Source organism: Perca flavescens, chromosome 7 (genome assembly GCF_004354835.1).
Source record: "Perca flavescens isolate YP-PL-M2 chromosome 7, PFLA_1.0, whole genome shotgun sequence".
In the NCBI taxonomy this organism is placed as follows: domain Eukaryota; kingdom Metazoa; phylum Chordata; class Actinopteri; order Perciformes; family Percidae; genus Perca; species Perca flavescens.
Window position 1 is genome coordinate 23696983 of NC_041337.1, and position 17250 is coordinate 23714232.

At 40.8% G+C, this 17250-nt stretch overlaps 1 protein-coding gene across 8 annotated transcripts in view; it reads left to right on the forward strand.

Annotated features, from left to right (window-relative positions):
- Positions 1 to 17250, forward strand: part of tp73 (tumor protein p73) — a 28198-nt gene that overhangs the window by 7654 nt on the left and 3294 nt on the right. For 7 of the 8 annotated variants that reach the window (XM_028583350.1, XM_028583349.1, XM_028583353.1 and 4 more), the window contains exons 3-12: positions 179 to 329; positions 4740 to 4988; positions 12866 to 13052; positions 13347 to 13462; positions 14093 to 14202; positions 14975 to 15117; positions 15314 to 15402; positions 15644 to 15771; positions 16106 to 16260; positions 16452 to 16584. In XM_028583350.1, the coding sequence (XP_028439151.1) occupies positions 179 to 329; positions 4740 to 4988; positions 12866 to 13052; positions 13347 to 13462; positions 14093 to 14202; positions 14975 to 15117; positions 15314 to 15402; positions 15644 to 15771; positions 16106 to 16260; positions 16452 to 16584 (1461 nt within the window). Of the gene's footprint in view, positions 1 to 178; positions 330 to 1214; positions 1439 to 4739; positions 4989 to 12865; positions 13053 to 13346; positions 13463 to 14092; positions 14203 to 14974; positions 15118 to 15313; positions 15403 to 15643; positions 15772 to 16105; positions 16261 to 16451; positions 16585 to 17250 lie in introns of those variants that run through there. The other variant, XM_028583356.1, reaches the window with a different exon arrangement.

The window sequence follows — 17250 nt, forward strand, 5'->3', positions numbered from 1 at the left end:
TGAAAATGGGTCAAATTTGACCCGAGGACAACATGAGGGTTAAAAAGTAATTCTTTTTCAGTGGTCTGTTTCTTTGCACATCAGGTACATTGTCATGTGACATGCTTGTGCTATGTTCATTTTTTGAAAGCTCATCCCTCTTAGATCAACTTGTATTCATGGTGTCGCGTGTTCACAGGGAGCCAGACAGCACCTACTTTGAGCTGCCCCCAGGCAGCCGGCCAGGTGAGCGCCCAGTGCCTTCTACCAGCATCACAGGGAGCCACCGCAGCGCTGCTGAGGTCTCCATGGACGTCTACCAAATGAGGGACATCAACGACAACGTAATGGTAGGAACATGAGCTACTATTGCAGTTCAGTTTGTACCTTTGTGGTCACTCTTTTGCCTTTGTTTTCAAGAAGCTACAGCTTACTTCTGTTAGACTGGAATATTTGGAGAATAAAGGTCGGGATATTAAAGGGAAAATAAACTCAGAATATATTGAATTTTCTTTTTTTTTTTAAAGTTTCTTCGCTCACACACACACACACACACACACACACATTTTTGTTTTATCCTTTTTCCCTCCAGCGTTGAGTAGATTCCCTCCTATGTAGTTTCCCTCTTCTCTGCAGCCTTTTCCCTCTCTCTATCTCCCTGCTGAGTGGCCTGTAGGGACTGTGGGGTGGTGTGTGTGTGTGTGTGTGTGTGTGTGTGTGTGTGTGTGTGTGTGTTTGTTGGGAGAGGGCTAATTAAAACCCCAAGCCAGGACCCCTTGTTGCTCCACTGAGCCATCTGTAGGCTGGAGGTTGTCTGTGCACATTAACAAGCACATGTGTTTGCAGGTATATACACTTGCATATTTTTGTTGCTGGATGGAAACGTCATTTCCACAGAAAGTATGCCAACTTTTTATGAATGAAGACAAACATCCCAGTTTTCAGCTTGACCGCTATGACTTTTCTCAAAAGAAATTTAATAGCATGTTTTTGAGAATGTCATCGTTTTTACTGATGCTCAAGTTTCTGCAGAATCACACTGATACAGTTCATCTTGTCTCTGTCTTCCAAACATTAATTCAGAAGTCACTCTCAAACCTGCTTTCCCTTCTGATCTGGAATATTGGGATCTAATCTTTAAGTGGGCAAGCCTGAACCTGCCTGGCCGGTTAATGAATAGTCATGACACAAATATAGGGGCGGAGCACTGTTGTTAGGCACCTATTCAAGGCAAGTTGAGAAGGCCCAGTCGGGCAAGGAAAACAAGTGGAGGAGAAGAGAGGCAGGATGTCTCCTGTATCCTCCATCATGTCCCCCACCACAGAGGGGCCGGCTGGATGCGGAAAGCTCGACTCTTACAGCCACACTTGACCACAGCAGACTGTTAGTCCTATGAGAGCCGGGTCACAAAGACATCGTAGCAACACCGCATCTTGTCTTTAAGATGCTGTGTGGCATGGTAAGTGAACCAGAGTAAATTGTTTATGTTCTGGCATTTTCAGGCCTTTTTGTTAATGTTTGAAAATTGTGTCTTACTGGTGTGATAGTGGAGATAGTTTGTGTTATGGAGTTTAGAAGTTCTAGTATTATTTTGGTTCAGGGTCACTGTTTCCAAATGGGTGGTCATCAGACAGATAAAAGAGTGAATCTGTATATGCCTATGACTCATCATGCTGTTTAAGAGTGAGTTCATATTTGAAAATCAAGCCTGTCATCTTGCATTTCTTTGTATATATGCATATGTGGCACACATGATTACTTTAATTTGAACTAGTGTGCTTATTATAGTACAATTAGATATGTATCCTGGGGCTAGTTTGATTACCATTACATTACCAGGCTGGATTAATTTTGAAAGGTTGGCATGAATGTGGACCTTTTGAGAATTAATGGTATATCTTCTTCCTGCACAATATTCCCAACAGGGGGCAACCTTCTTACACATCACTCCACATTTTACCTCCTCTCATCCTAACCTCTGTTTAACGTAGCTGGCGTCATTTAGACATGCTGCAGTTTTCAGTGCCATGCCATTTGTGTAGCCTGACTTCACTTTGGTCATGTTGTTTCCTTGTTTCAACAGAGCCATATGACAACGTGTGAGTCTGTGTTGTTAACTGATTAATGAGTAGCTGTAAACAAAGGCCATTAGCAGGGTGGTACTCTCCTTATACTCAGCCCATAATACTTCACTCATTTTGAAAAGTGAGGGTTGTTGTGGCTGGCTTATCTATGTTTCTAAATGTTGTGAGCCTTTAAAGCTTGGCTTTGAGTGGCAGCTACTAGGATGGCTGCCCTTAGGGGACATGATACTGTTGAGATGGGAAGCTTAAACACCAACTCACACAGTGAACACACACACACTTGCTCACACATTGGCAGCGGAGGTTTTAGCTCTGTTTCAACTTGTTGCAGATCGAGTTTAGGTATTAAGACCAAGCACACCTGTGAATGCATGGGTCTGTGGGACAGTGTGTGCTTGCGTGTGTTTTTTATTGTTGATGCATACACCCGGGTTTACCTTGTGCCCGTAAAGCCCCTTTGATAATACTTGTTGGAGAAGGATTTCAAAGGTAGTAAACAGTCAGATATTGAATGGAGGACAGAATAACTATTTAATACACCTTTCACAAGAAAACAAACATCAGGGCACATCAGCCTAAATACGAATTTTCTAATTTTTCATTAGGGTGAACATATTTGTATTGCACCAAACTCTATAGCAGCCCAATTTTCCACATTAAAGACAATCAAGACATTAAAGACACTTGATTAAGGCTGCCACTAACAATTTGTTTCTTTATCCATTAATTTGACAATTCATTTCTTAATTCATCTACAGATTGAATTGTCTTCAAAATATCAATGAATAGTTTTTAAAAAGCCATGCATCTTCAAATTAATTTTTTAATCCAAACCAACACTCTCAAGAATTCTCACATTTGAAAACCAGTGAAAGTCAAATTAGTTGTTTAGAACCCAACTGTTCCCTATATGATGTGTTGTGCTGCATGTACCTGAGTTAGAGTATAGATTCAAACACCCACGTATCAGTGCATCCTCATTTAACCTACACAGTTAGTAGTTAGTCGAGGACATTGACCTTTCCTTTTGCTTTCATCTGATCCACCATGGCATTAAGTTTACACATACTTGCGCAACTTCGCCTCAGTTGTTGTGTTTGTGTTAGTCGTCAGTGAGCTGAGCTGAGGTGAAGTGATGCAGTTTACTTCAGGTTGGGGTCTGACCCCTGAACTCTTTCTCTTACTCTTTCTCATTCTTTCATGTGTTTTCTTTCCTGCCTCTTTCTCTTCTCTCCTCTCTCTCTCTCTCTCTCTCTCTGTCCCCCTCCCCCCCCCCCTCTCTCTCTCTCTATCTCTCTCTCTCTCTCTCTCTCTCTCTGTCCCACTCTCTGTCAGACCAGACAGTGTTTACTTAGTGCAGGCCTTCACAAGGTGTTTTGGAGCAAGTGTGTACATGCACCCCGGCATTGCTGTCTATGTCCGGGCTTGCCATAATAAGAACGTTGTAGCACTTTTTTTGGGTTCCCATCCCTCTTTCCCTCTCTCTGTTTCTCCCCTCTTCTCAGTCTATCGTTTCTCTCTCTCCACACCAGTCCTCACCTTTCTCCCTGTCCTGGCTGTACATGCGAATGTGTGTGTGTGTGGGTTTGTGTGGTGTGTCCACTGATGCACACCTCACTTGATCTCTCAGGTTAGGCTATGGTGCACTCTCTTTGCTTTGCTGTGTTTGGATGTTTCTGACTGAAGCAGAAGATGTACTACGTGAAAAAGAAGGTAACAATTATTTGTTTTCTTCTGCTCATAGGGTAACTCTGTGTGTATGTTTAGTTATTTCAGTGTGGGCATGCCATCAGTGTCATCTACTTAACACACGTATGTAAGTACAGGCAGCAGGGGTAAATCTTGGGATAATTTTTTTAAATCAATGATTTAGGTGGTTTGTGTTTTCATATCTTTATGTGTATGTTGGTTTGTTGAATCTGAATTAACTGGTTGGATAATAGATTCAGTGTTGTTCAAAGAAAGTCTGATGGTGATGAGTATGGGCAGGTGTAGTTGGCTGTTTGTGCTCTTTGACTTTTCTGTGTTTTTGTTCAAGTAGTGTATCAGGGAATCAACGAATGAACATGGATGATCCAAAAAATAGTAATTACAGCAGCCCCAAAGCAGTTTTCCCCTCTACGGTAGCATCTAAGTTTGTGTTCAACTATACTGCATATGGGCCTCACAGGCTGCGTTAATTTTAACAAGTGTGTCAGCACACCCATGTCAGTTCAACAAATCTTCCTTCTTTCAAAACGCAGCGGAGAGGACAAGAGGGGAATGGCAGTCAATTAGGCAGATTACGCCTGTGTTTTACAACCTCTCTCATATAGCCCCAAGGAGGCTACTGGGGGGACCTCACTGCAACCGCCACTCACTTACACTCACACAAGCACATTAGTTTGTGTCTCTGCAATCGTCATGATTTTGTCACCAAATCTCAGTTATTTTTCATGTATAAATCACACAAAAAGTGCTCAGCGTTGATTTTAGACACCTACCTAGGAAGTTACACATGCACCGTCCCACACACATGCAGCGTCACACTCACACTACTCCCTGTAATCCGACCTCCCTTTAAGCTTCCAAGCCCCTGTCTCTCCGGCACCTCTACCTGTGCTCTCCCTCCCTCCCTCTCTCCTCCCTCCCTCCCACTTCGCCTCCCTCATCGCTTCCCTCTTCTTTTCTTCCCAGTCCCAATACAACTTGCTGAGCAGCAGCATGGAGAGCTTGGGGAGCCGCGCGACGTCCGCCAGCCCCTACAGCTCCGAGAACGCCTCCTCGTCGGCCGTGCCCACCCCCTCACCCTACTCCCAGCCCAACTCCACCTTTGAGGGCCTGTCGCCTGCCCCGGCCATCCCCTCCAACACCGACTACCCTGGACTGCACAACTTCCAGGTGTCCTTCCAGCAGTCTAGCACTGCCAAGTCTGCCACATGGACAGTGAGTACACACTTGGCTTTGGCATGCAGTGTGTGTGTGTGTGTGTGTGTGTGTGTGTGTGTGTGTGTGTGTGTGTGTGTGTGTGTGTGTGTGTGTGTGTGTGTGTGTGTGTGTGTGTGTGTGTGCGTGTGTGTGCGTGTGGTTCTCCATCTTTTTCTTTCTTTCTGTCTTACTATTGTGCACACACATAAACATGCACACAAATACATTATTCCACACACATTCACTCAAGCCAGCACATGTGCAGGCATGTCGCGTGCAAGAGAAAGTAGTCATTCAGTGATTCATCATGTCTTCTAATCACCTCTAGTAGCCAAATCTAATGTGATGAATGCAACAGGGAAAGTTCCGTACGTGGTCGAGGACATTTTTGTCCTGTATGTGTTTGTTTGTCTTTTAGACAATTCAAGCACTTAATCTATTATAAGAAAACAATGTTTGTAAGAAAAAAAATACCTTTTGGTTTCTGAGACATTTTATCATAAAGCACAAGGTTCAATATTAATTTGATAATAATTTAAGTTAATAATAGTTTCCTCTACAGTGTCAATCAATGTCTTTGATATGAGTTTATGTACAATGAGTAATGTAAGTTTAGGAATTGTGGCATCACTTATTGCTACACTATATAAGATCAATGCAGTAATATTACATTTTAAAAATAATGTACTATTACAGTAACAACACAAATTTTTGGAAAGGCTAAATAGTATGTAGTATGTATGCCAGTTTTATTCCCTATATGATTCTGTGGTTGTTCCATTGTGATTTTTGTATGAGTTACTAAAAGTCAACATCTTTTACATAATTTGTTTTGAACTTTTGGGAGATGTTTCTTACTTACAGGGCTTCCATGTGTTGAAAAAAATATTATTTCATAGTTTTGCAACAGGGACAATATTAAATGTCTACATTATATTGCTAATTTAATAAAACATAAACGTAAAAAATGAATTATTTTTTCTGCTACTGCTCTTGCCACCAATACACGGTAGTAGCAGTAGCATTACTATTATTGAAAGGATTTTTTATGGGGTACAAGAATCAACATAAAAAAGCAGAATTTAGGGCAAGACATCACAAAACTACCTTGTGATGTGATGGTGGTGAGAGACAGGTGAAATGGGAGCTGTGTAATTTGTCATGACCCGCTAGAAAGGTGTCACTGCCGACTGTCACACAGTTGACCTCCCTGAAACAAGAGAACCAAGAGACAAACTGCACTTCCTCCACTCTGTGTGTGTGTGTGTGTGTGTGTGTGTGTGTGTGTGTGTGTGTGTGTGTGTGTGTGTGTGTGTGCGTCTTCATGTGTCTGTGAGCGTTCAGGCCTGTGAATGTCTCTGTGATTGACTGAGGGGCTCCTCCGAGGCTGTGTGCGCTGAGAGTAACCATGCGTGGATGGCTCCTTTACTGAGCCTTCATTGATGTAAGAAGATCTCCCTCTGGACATTAGAGCGGTGGTCTTTGACCTACTGCTTTTCTTTCTCTGTCTCTTTCTTCCTCCGGTTTTAACACACACTCATGGCTGTCACCCCTGGCGCCTAAAGTTTTGTCCTTCCCCTTTCCTGAAATATGTCTATCATCTCCTTTCCATCACTTCCATTCTCTGACTCAGATCTTTCTCACGGCCAAACTACATCAGACAGAAACCAAGCTAAACATGGACAAGAATTATTAGCTTGTTTTACCTGAGAAATTACTGCAATGAAATGAAACCTTGAAATATGTCAGAAACCTGTTCCAACATGTTTTGTTAAACATGATCCTAACTACTCTGCCCTTTAAATTAACCTGCCTTACTCTCCCTGATATCCCATTGGTTTACAGTTTGGAATATTTTTAATAACTGGATTAAGGAAATACATAAAATCAAAGCCTGATAATGCCCTATTTTTCTTTTTACTTTGAAATGAAGGGAGCCTGCCAACAGATGTTCAGTTTCTTTACTTGCTACTCCATCCTGAAGTCCCATTTACCCGTTTGCAACAAAATAAACTTTGGTTTGCACGGATAATAGTTTGAAAATGATACCAGTTTTATGAACGAAGAAGAAGGCTTTGAATTCCCCTGCCTGAACAATTCAAGTCATAGCAGGAGTTTTTGACTGGCACACGACTTAAGATACAGATGATGACGCAGCAGAAAAAGGATTGTGAGGAAACCTGTGATTATTCAGATTCCTCTGCTGCCATTAAACAGGAGGGATTAGAATGAGAGAGAGACTGGGTGATTGCGCATACATTTTATGAAGTTTACTGTAATGCTTTGTTTTTATCTTGCACACCTGATTATAATATTGGCAAAGTATCAGATGTATTTAAGTGTTATTATACCAAAGTTATTTAATGTGTGAAATGATGCAGTATGATCATGTCTGATCCTTTAGGATATGATACCATTGACCGCCTTACAGATGTTAGTACACTACATACAGTATACCTGGAGAAAAACAGTACATTTGTAATTGTTTCCTTAAAAATTAAAGCATGCAGGAGTTCATTCATGATTCACAGAAAAAAAAAAACAAGTATACATATATACTGTATAGTTTAAGGCTCACATCATGTCGGCGAGTCATTTTAGAAGTGTATATTTTGAAAAGAAGAGATTACGCTCAAGCCTCTTGGAATGAATACGTTACTGCTAATGGGAGGGGATTTCCCAAAAAAGACACCAGGGGTGAATGGGGATTTGTGTGTGTCTAATGTGCATGCACATGTGGGTGTGTATGCAAAATTCAGTACAAGGCCCAGGTTTGAACATGCTTAAAAAAAAAATGGATGGCTATGTGGCCCAGACTGAGTTACCTTGTTTAAATGTTAACGTTCTCTGGGTTTCTTGCTGATTTCTTGTGGCCTCAGGCAGTGGGGAATGCCGAATGCCATAGGGGCATATTGACTATAATCAGTTACCTTGCCACCCTCATCCCCTTCTCTCTGCCTGCCACTAAGAGCGGGTGGCATGCGGTGCTTTGGAACATTATAAGAAATGCAGCTGCCTATTGCATCAACCATTTCTCATTAAATCCCCACCTTTTGTCAACAGAATGATTGACTGGAGGTTTTTGGTTGCATAACCATTCAAAAGGAGAAGAGAAACCAGGAGAAGTGATTGGAACAATCCTTTTTTCCTTCATCTATCATAATGTTTCCACATACAGTAAGTCTATTCAAGCCCATGTTAAGCTAGTCTGGTAATTCTCCAGGCCCCCTCCTGTCTCATGAAGACACTGTGCATTAGTGATAATAGCGCTGAAACTCTGCTGCTTTCTTGCCTCTTGAAGATGATCCCTTAGCTTCGACGCAGGCAAGCGTCACTATGGCTGGAAATGAGATCTAACACCTCAGCCTTGTCAAATAATAAGACCTCTTTCCGTACACTCAGACTTCAATTTGCTTGTGTGTGTGTGTGTGTGTGTGTGTGTGTGTGTGTGTGTGTGTGTGTGTGTGTGTGTGTGTGTGTGTGTGTGTGTGTGTGTGTGTGTGTGTGTGTGTGTGTGTGTGTGTGTACAGTATGTGTCAGGAGTGGGAGGGGGTGTGATGCTGTGAGTGCGGGCTCGAGCATGCACTGCAAGGCGGCTTGTCAGAAGCTGCTCTTCCCAGCTATTAGCCTCTCTCCGTTAGGACACAGGTCCCAACACGCCCTGCATAGAGCGTCCTTCCCTTCCTTTCCCAATGCATCATCTGCGGCCACATCATCTAAGCATCCGATCTAGGAAAACACACTCGATAAGGACGATTTTTCACCTACTTTACGGTGCTCAAATGTGTTTTAGGAATGTAGTTCATAATTGTTTGAGTTTGAGTGATTCAGATCGATTTGTACTACAAATGACATGGATTTTTAAAGTTACCCAGTAGATGAAGGAGTTCTTAAAGAAAACAGCCTCCAGGATTAATATAATTCCTGTTCAACTGTGTACATTGTCCAGTATCAACATTAGTCAGGAAATGTTCTGGACTGTGGGATGCCATCAATAATGTTAATTATTTGGTCTATTCTTCTGTGTGTCCCTTAACACTTTGGAACACTGCATATATGCCATCTTGTCTAGAAGACTTTCACAATCTTCATGAACTGTGCCAGTATTGTAAAATGCATCTTTGAGAAGTCAATATGAACACAAAAAAAAAAAAACTTGCCAGTAAAATTTCTAATTTATTGCTATGAGGCAAAACTGTTAGGTTTGCATGACTCATCAATTATTTCAGGGTTAGATCTTTAACTACAGAGAACCAAGTTTAAATAATAGTTGTTAAACAAGCAGTCTCATTATATCTTTCCTTATTTAAGTCTCATAGAGATAAAAAGTAATTTAACAGCAATTACCTTGACGAAAGTGTGGGAGAATCTCCAATTTTCTATATTGATTGGAATCCAATATAATTACAGACATATAGAAATCCAGCTTAGGCTGTGTAGATGTGTACGGCATGTATCATGTATGTTTGCTCTGTGTGTGTGTGTGTGTGTGTGTGTGTGTGTGTGTGTGAATGTATTCAATATTTGGACAGTTAAGTGAATTTGCAGCGGGCAAGCTGTTGCTTGTGATGGTCTGGCAATTATCACCCTGTCTTTAGGAGCCTGTCAGGACCTGCCTCCACTGGTCCACCGCATGGATGGATGGATGGATGGATGGATGGATGGATGGATGGATGAATGGATGGATGGAGCTCAAATTACATTGTCATTTTTATATTATAACAAAAACTAAATGACCTCCAGAAAAAAAGTCTAAGAAAATGAGCATATCTGAGTCTGCTTAAGATGATGGAGATAAGTGTTGGCAGTCCATAAAGCTTAATACAGTAGTTCTTTGCAAAGCTTGTTTTTACAGAACAACGTCGCGTTCAATGTGGTTAACCTGATATCTCATAAAATAAAATAAAACAGATTTTATTGAAAATTGGTGCAAATTTAGACAATTGGCCAAGGTATATTGTGCAGATTCAGGACATTTGAAAGCATTTCTTAACATTTTTGAACATTTACATCTTCATGTAATCCAATCTTTATTTCCCTCCCTTTCTGAATTTCTTCTACTCACTCATCTTGAAGATGTTGACAAAGCAAATAATCTCTTTAGCCTTTATTCAGGTTTGTTCTCTCTCTCCATCTATTTCTCCTCCCTCTCTATCCTTTCATCCTTCTCTATGTCCTGAAACGAAGCCCAGTTTATCCATCACTCAACATCTCTTGTCCGTACCAGAACCTACACATTAGATAATGTATTTATGTATTTAGTATGTATTTTACTCTGCTGCACTTCACAGGACAATGACACCTGGAGCTGGATTTACAGATTTGTGTGTGTATGTATGTGTGTGTGCATGCCTATGTGTTGTCAGTGCATGTGCATACTGGTCTGTGTGGTGGACGAGTTGAGACGTCTCCCATGGCATCTGTAAAGTAATTTATGACTTTTTCTTATGACTTTTTCATGAACTCTACAATGTTCAAAAACGATATCACCAAATGCTATTCCCCGCTGATCCCACAACTTATCAAAACATCTCCTTTTTGTGTGGATAAAGATCCTTTTTTGCAATAGTCCCTTTCACAGTAATTCTGGGCCAAGATGATTTTAGAGTGGTTAGATGCCTTCTAAAACATTCAACCTCATTTTCTATGTTACTCTTTTCAAATGCTAAAGGCGTTATTATTCTTTCTGTTGTGATAATACTGGAAAGCAACCCATTGGTCGTCAGTTTTCGACATGTGAAAGTCCCTCAGTCTGTAAATAAAGAAGTCTGTCTGGCTTTTGCATCTCAGACAAATTATTTATTCATGGTATGGACGGGCTGTTGAGACTTGTCAAGTAAAGCTAGGTGGGAAAAGGTACTGTAATGTTCCACAGGTATTTCCATTGGAAGGGCTCATGGTTAAGGGCGGTGTGTGTGTGTGTGTGTGTGTGTGTGTGTGTGTGTGTGTGTGTGTGTGTGTGTGTGTGTGTGTGTGTGTGTGTGTGTGTGTGTGTGTGGCTGTCTGGTGTCTAGTGTCTGGGAGAGTCAAATCAGAGTCTGGATCATCAGTGGGACATTTAAAGATTTAAATTTGAAGAATTTAACTGATCTCCATGCAATTAAAAAATCTTAAATCTCTTGAATCCTGAACATTACAAGTAGCGGTAAGGTAAGAGAGGCAAAGAGAAGCATCAATCCAGGAGTCCAATCAAAAAAAGTAATTTGTAATAAATATACAAGAATGATCTTAAGTGGGGGAGAGATAGGTTTGGAAATCAAAGGCAAGAAAAAGTATTTTTTTGTAAGGTCAATGATGAGAAGAGAAATATAGGGGAAAGCATAATGTGACTGGTCGGTTAAAGTGCTTGAGCACGATTTTGGGAAATGGCAAGGCTCTTCCTGCCTCCTGAAGGCCTACTTCTTTCAAACTCCAATCCACACTGCCAGTTTGTAATATAGGCTTTCTGTAAAGTCTCAAGTCTCTTATTTTTCAAACTTTGGAAAGCCCCATCCAGAGCCACAGAAGACTTAACAACTATTTTGCCAGATTAAGTAGTCCACCCTGTGATGAGTAAACTGAACTTTAGGTGGAGTGCCCCTTTAGGAAAGGTAAAGATAGTGGGAGATTGATGCTTCCAAAATAACATGTTAGCATATGTTGTGTATTTTCTGAAAATCATTGATGATTGATTAATGATACTTGTATACACATTTTTTTTGTTTCTCTCTGCCTTTTTCTCACCTATCAAATACTACAAGGCAAAATGCTATTCAAATTCCTGAGCTGTACTGTATTTCTGCCATAGGGTGCGCTGTTGGCCCACTGTAGCAAGTCCACACAGGACAACTGTCGTTTCAGGTTTTTTCCCTGGAAGGTCTCAGTTTGATTTCCACAGGGAGGATTTTTGAGATTTGGTGATTGCGTTGGGGCATGTTAAGGCTTCTCCATCCTTCTCGTCTTTGGATGCATCTGTTCTTACAGTTACAGACATAGTACAAGAGCATATGCATATTTGTGTGTGTGTGTGTGTAAATGCTCATAAACTGAGGAATCAGTGAAGACTTGGCTTTAGCACAGCTCAGCATATTGTCATTGAACTTTGCACTTTAACTGACAGTAGCAAACGTCTGCTGGATAAAAATCATTTATTCATTCTAATAACACAGTAATTACCTTTACTACACAGATGTAAATGTACTGCTGACTGTTTTACAGTCCTCGTGTATTTTCCCTTTCCTCTTCCTTTTATACTCCCCTTTTCTCAAATGACACACTTTGTTCTCCAGTCATAATTTTATGTGACACTGTAACTACAGTGTCCTGTGGTCACAACCCACAATTTTATCAATATATTATCACCTAGCTATGTATTGGTCCACCTTCTCTTCTGTTATTCAAAATACTTTTTTGGCTGCTGTGCTGATAGATGACTTGGCTCAAAACCACGTGTTATTTCAATTTGAAACAACAATTCCACCTCCTGAGACATTATTTTTGCCATGATGTCAGTGGTAGCACAGCCTTTGAGATTAACCCTCCCACCTTTTTCCCCTCCTTCGGTTAATCCATAGCTACTTCTTGAGAGCATTCCCATGAAACAGAGAAGACACAACCCTCAGTTTATGTGTCTTTCAGTTTAATTTGCAGTAGGTTGTTTGGAAAATATAAATGTGAAGGCATTAATTGATTTGATTTGCTCGATTGGGCTGATTCTTTATTTGTGTTCATGTCCCAAATGGTAAATTGGAAGTTCAAATTAAAAGAGAAAGAAACATTTCCTGCAGTTGGACATGCACTGTTGGACAAAGCATTAGAGGCAGACAGCTCTTTCATTGTATTGTTGTACGCCATATATCAACCCAGACCACTGACTCAAGCTTCTCTGGTCTTGTGTGTGTTCTTTCCCCACCCAGTACTCTCCCTTGCTGAAAAAGCTCTACTGTCAGATTGCCAAGACCTGTCCAATCCAAATCAAGCTATCCTCCTCTCCTCCTCATGGCAGCATTATCAGAGCCATGCCCGTCTACAAGAAGGCAGAGCACGTCACAGAAGTGGTCAAACGTTGCCCCAACCACGAACTAGGACGGGACTTCAATGATGGTATGATCAACAAGCCATTTGAGCCCAACTGACTGCATTTGGACATTTTATACTTTTACCCCAAAAATGCTTATAATATCCTCAAATAAGACTATTTTGTTGCTGGGTCAAACAATTTGGGTTATGAAGTCAATGACTGTGTAATCACCCAGGAGAGGATAAGATACATCATTCATTAATCACAATATTTTGTGCATTTATCAATTAATAACCAAGACTGGCTGATATGTGTGACACTTTGACTTGGATCAACCAACTGTGTCCTCACCTGTTCTTCCATCATTCTCTCCACAGGTCAAGCAGCCCCGGCCAGTCACTTGATCCGAGTGGAGGGGAATAACCTCTGTCAGTACGTGGATGATCCTGTCACTGGCCGGCAGAGTGTCTTCTTGCCGTATGAGTCTCCCCAGGTTGGTGGTTCATCAGCTACTGTGTATAATAGATACACACAATGCTTCGTTTATAGGTACCTTAGTAAACATCAGAAAATAAGGTCTACAGTTAATGTACAAAATATCTGTGATATTTATTTTCATGAAGTATACTCATGAGGTGAATCCTTGTTGGTTTCCATTATACCAGTTAAAAGGGGGGGTTTGGCAGATAGTGAATAATAGCACACATAGAGAAAGCCTTTGACAAAAAATGAGATGTGGTTGTGAGATGTGGATTTGTTGTTCAAGACACACAATGGATCTCGTGGAGCTCATACCAAAGAATAAGTACATTTTGTCTATAAATAAAGATGCCAGGCATGTCTTAACAAGCCCAAGAGTGAGAAATCATCATGTCTGTGATTGCACCTGAGGAGATTAATGAAAAGTAAGATTGTTTGTCTCACATCAAAGTGCACAACAACACTGCCATCTGGTGGTGGATTGCCATATTTACTGGGAAACAGGAGGTTTGGCTTGTGTGCAGATGTGCAGATTGGAACCATATGAACCACATCAATTCCTTGATAAGTGTCAGAGACTAAACCAACAATTAGACCAACAAAACATCCACTTATTGGTGGGATTCACTGTTTTGTGTTTCAGGTGGGGACTGAGTTTACCACCATCCTGTATAACTTCATGTGCAACAGCAGCTGTGTGGGCGGCATGAACAGGAGACCCATCCTCATCATCATCACTTTGGAAACCAGGGAGTAAGTCAACAATTCACAACTGATAGACAGTTCAAACAGGGTTCTTCTCTTTGATCTAACAAGCAATTCTCAGCTCTTTGTCATGTGCTGTATATGGATTATTTCTGGCACGTATGGGCTGGGCGATATGGAGAAAATCAAATATTACAATATTTTTGACCAAATACCTCGATATCGATACCGCAATGATATTGTAGTGTTGACTATTGTTGCTTTCACAAAATATTTACACAATGAGATTTTTTATAAATAATCATCAGTAATGTGGATATACCTAAAACCATTAAAACCAGGAAAAGACAACACTTAATGCCATATTATGATATTACGATATCCAAAATCTAAGACGATATCTAGTCTCATATCACAATATCAATATAATATTGATATATTGCCCAGCTCTAGCACTGGGTACTCAGATTTTATGAATTTGCAAATGTTTTCTACATACTGGCAAAAGATACAGGATGAAACCCCTCAGATCAACCCACAGTTCAACGGGAAGTGCAGAACACACTACATTATACACATCAAATTGTATGCACTTCTATTACTACATTTATTATGTAGTACCATTTACCACAATAATTTGTTAGCATTATTATTGTAGCTATAGAGTATAGTGTGAGAGTATTCAGATCCACCAAGCTGAAGTAAAACAGATATAGTGAAATAGTAACGATGTACTTGGACTTGGAATGTTAGAGAACCTTTATTTTCTCAACAAACATCACTTGATGGTTATATTCTCTATCCCTTATTGTCTCTGCAGTGGTCAAGTGTTGGGTAGAAGGTCGTTTGAAGGTCGGATATGTGCGTGTCCCGGCCGAGACCGCAAAGCAGACGAGGACCACTTCAGGGAACAACAGGCCCTGAATGACAGTGTGGCCAAAAATGGCAGTGCCAATAAGCGCAGTGAGTTGAATTAAAGTGAATGACACATTCATGTTAACCCCACATTTAAATAGTTAAGTGATTTTCCAGATGTTTTGATGTTTATATTCCTGGCTATTGATATACATTCAACAATAAACCACTGACCAAAATGGTCCTCAAAAAGAATGAGATTGTGAAACCCTTTTCATCATAATTCTGTTTCTTTCATCTGCAGACTTCAAACAGAGTCCGCCAAATATACCCAGTCCAAATATTAACATGAGGAAGAGGCGGCATGGAGAAGAAGAGATTTACTATATTCCTGTAAGTGTCTTTTCACACACTTACCATTTTAGTGACATAATTTAGACTTAATTAACGATATTTTAGCCCTTTAAATTGTCAAAATCATACATGTGGCAATATGTGGAAATATTTATGCTGCAACTACAAAAGAGTCAAATAGCATTCTATCCAACACTAAAAACAAATGCACCATTTTTTTAAGGACAGACTCACCAGTCATTATCCCCTGTGTTATTATATACGTTGTGTTTGTGTTTAGGTTCGTGGTCGGGAGAACTTTGAGCTGCTGATGAAGATTAAAGACAGTTTGGAGCTGGTGGAGCTTGTGCCGCAGCCATTGGTGGACTCCTACAGACAGCAAACACAGCAGCAGCTTCTGCAGAGACCGTAAGTCACTCCAACACTAACATATGCACAAGCACACATACAGCTGCTAGTACACATACATGCTGTAGGCAACATAGAGGTGTGTCTGAAAAGATTTGATCGATCTAAACAATTGCACATAAAAACACACACACACACACACACACACACACACACACACACACACACACACACACACACACACACATACACACACACAGATGTCTTAATTAATTCTTTTTTTTAAGATATAAACTCCAAATAAAATCACAAAAGGCCACATGTTTTTCACATTCACTAACACACAGACACGCACATTCCTCTAACCTCAGCCATGTTCTCGTCTTTTCTTTAGGAACCATATAGCATCCCCCTCCTCTTACTCTCCACTATCCAACATGAACAAGCTTCATGCCCACGGAGGCCTTAACAAAGTGCCCTCAGTCAACCAGCTGGTGGGGCAGCAGCCCCAGCAACATCACACTGCCCCCACCTCCATGGCTCATATGGGTGAGTATCTATATGTGTGATTCAAATAAAACCTGATGTACTCATAAAGCACACATTTCAAACCAATTTGTTCTAAAGTTTGATTGAAAAATATCAATGCCAAGAGAGCCTATTTATGCCATTACAGTTCTTAGTTCTTTGTGCTATTCTGCTGCTCGTTATTTCATTGATCGACCCTCCCTTTCTCACAGGCTCAAACATGCTCAACAGCCACCACATGCAGGGAAATGGTGATATGAATGGTGGCCACAGCAGTCAGACTATAGTGTCTGCCTCCCACTGCAGTCCGCCCCCTCCGTATAACCCTGACCCCAGCCTTGTCAGGTACCTCACCCTCCAATGACACTCCTTCTTTATCCTCCTGTAAAGGGCCAGCAGACAATCAGATGCACTTGTTGGGTTAAGCAAGTTTGTTTGGCCATGTTCGTACAAATTTGGCCACACAAGTTTTTGGAAAAGTTCCTAATTTGCAGCAAAATGTGTCTAGATGGAACTGTGTTATGCAGTCAGTTTGATTTGATTATGGCTGCTTTGTAAAGGCTTGCAATACATCACAAATCTCCTCGCAACCATGGCTGGTGCCATAATGAAGGTCCACTGGAGAATTGGCTGAATGGAAGTCATGTTTAGAAATAATTGGACAAAATATAGAGAAAGTTAATTCAGTAATGTTTTAAGTAAAAGTGTGTATTGGTATGTTTGTTTCCAAACATTTGGCCACTTCGATATAAAAACTGCCCTGTCCCCAGAAGTATGAGATATGGCTAAAAGTGTATATCTTTGTCTTTGTTAGCCAACGAAAGTATAATGACAAAACAATAGGTGCGCTTGCCTAAACTAGCTCCTAATCAGATGTTGATGAGCTCCCATTCAAAAACAGCACATTAATCACGTCTATTTACTCAGCTCATACACAGCCAAGCTGCTCAAGAGTTGTAGATCTCCACTATGGCTGCCAGAGGATTTGTTAAGCCGCCCAAAAGCCCAAAC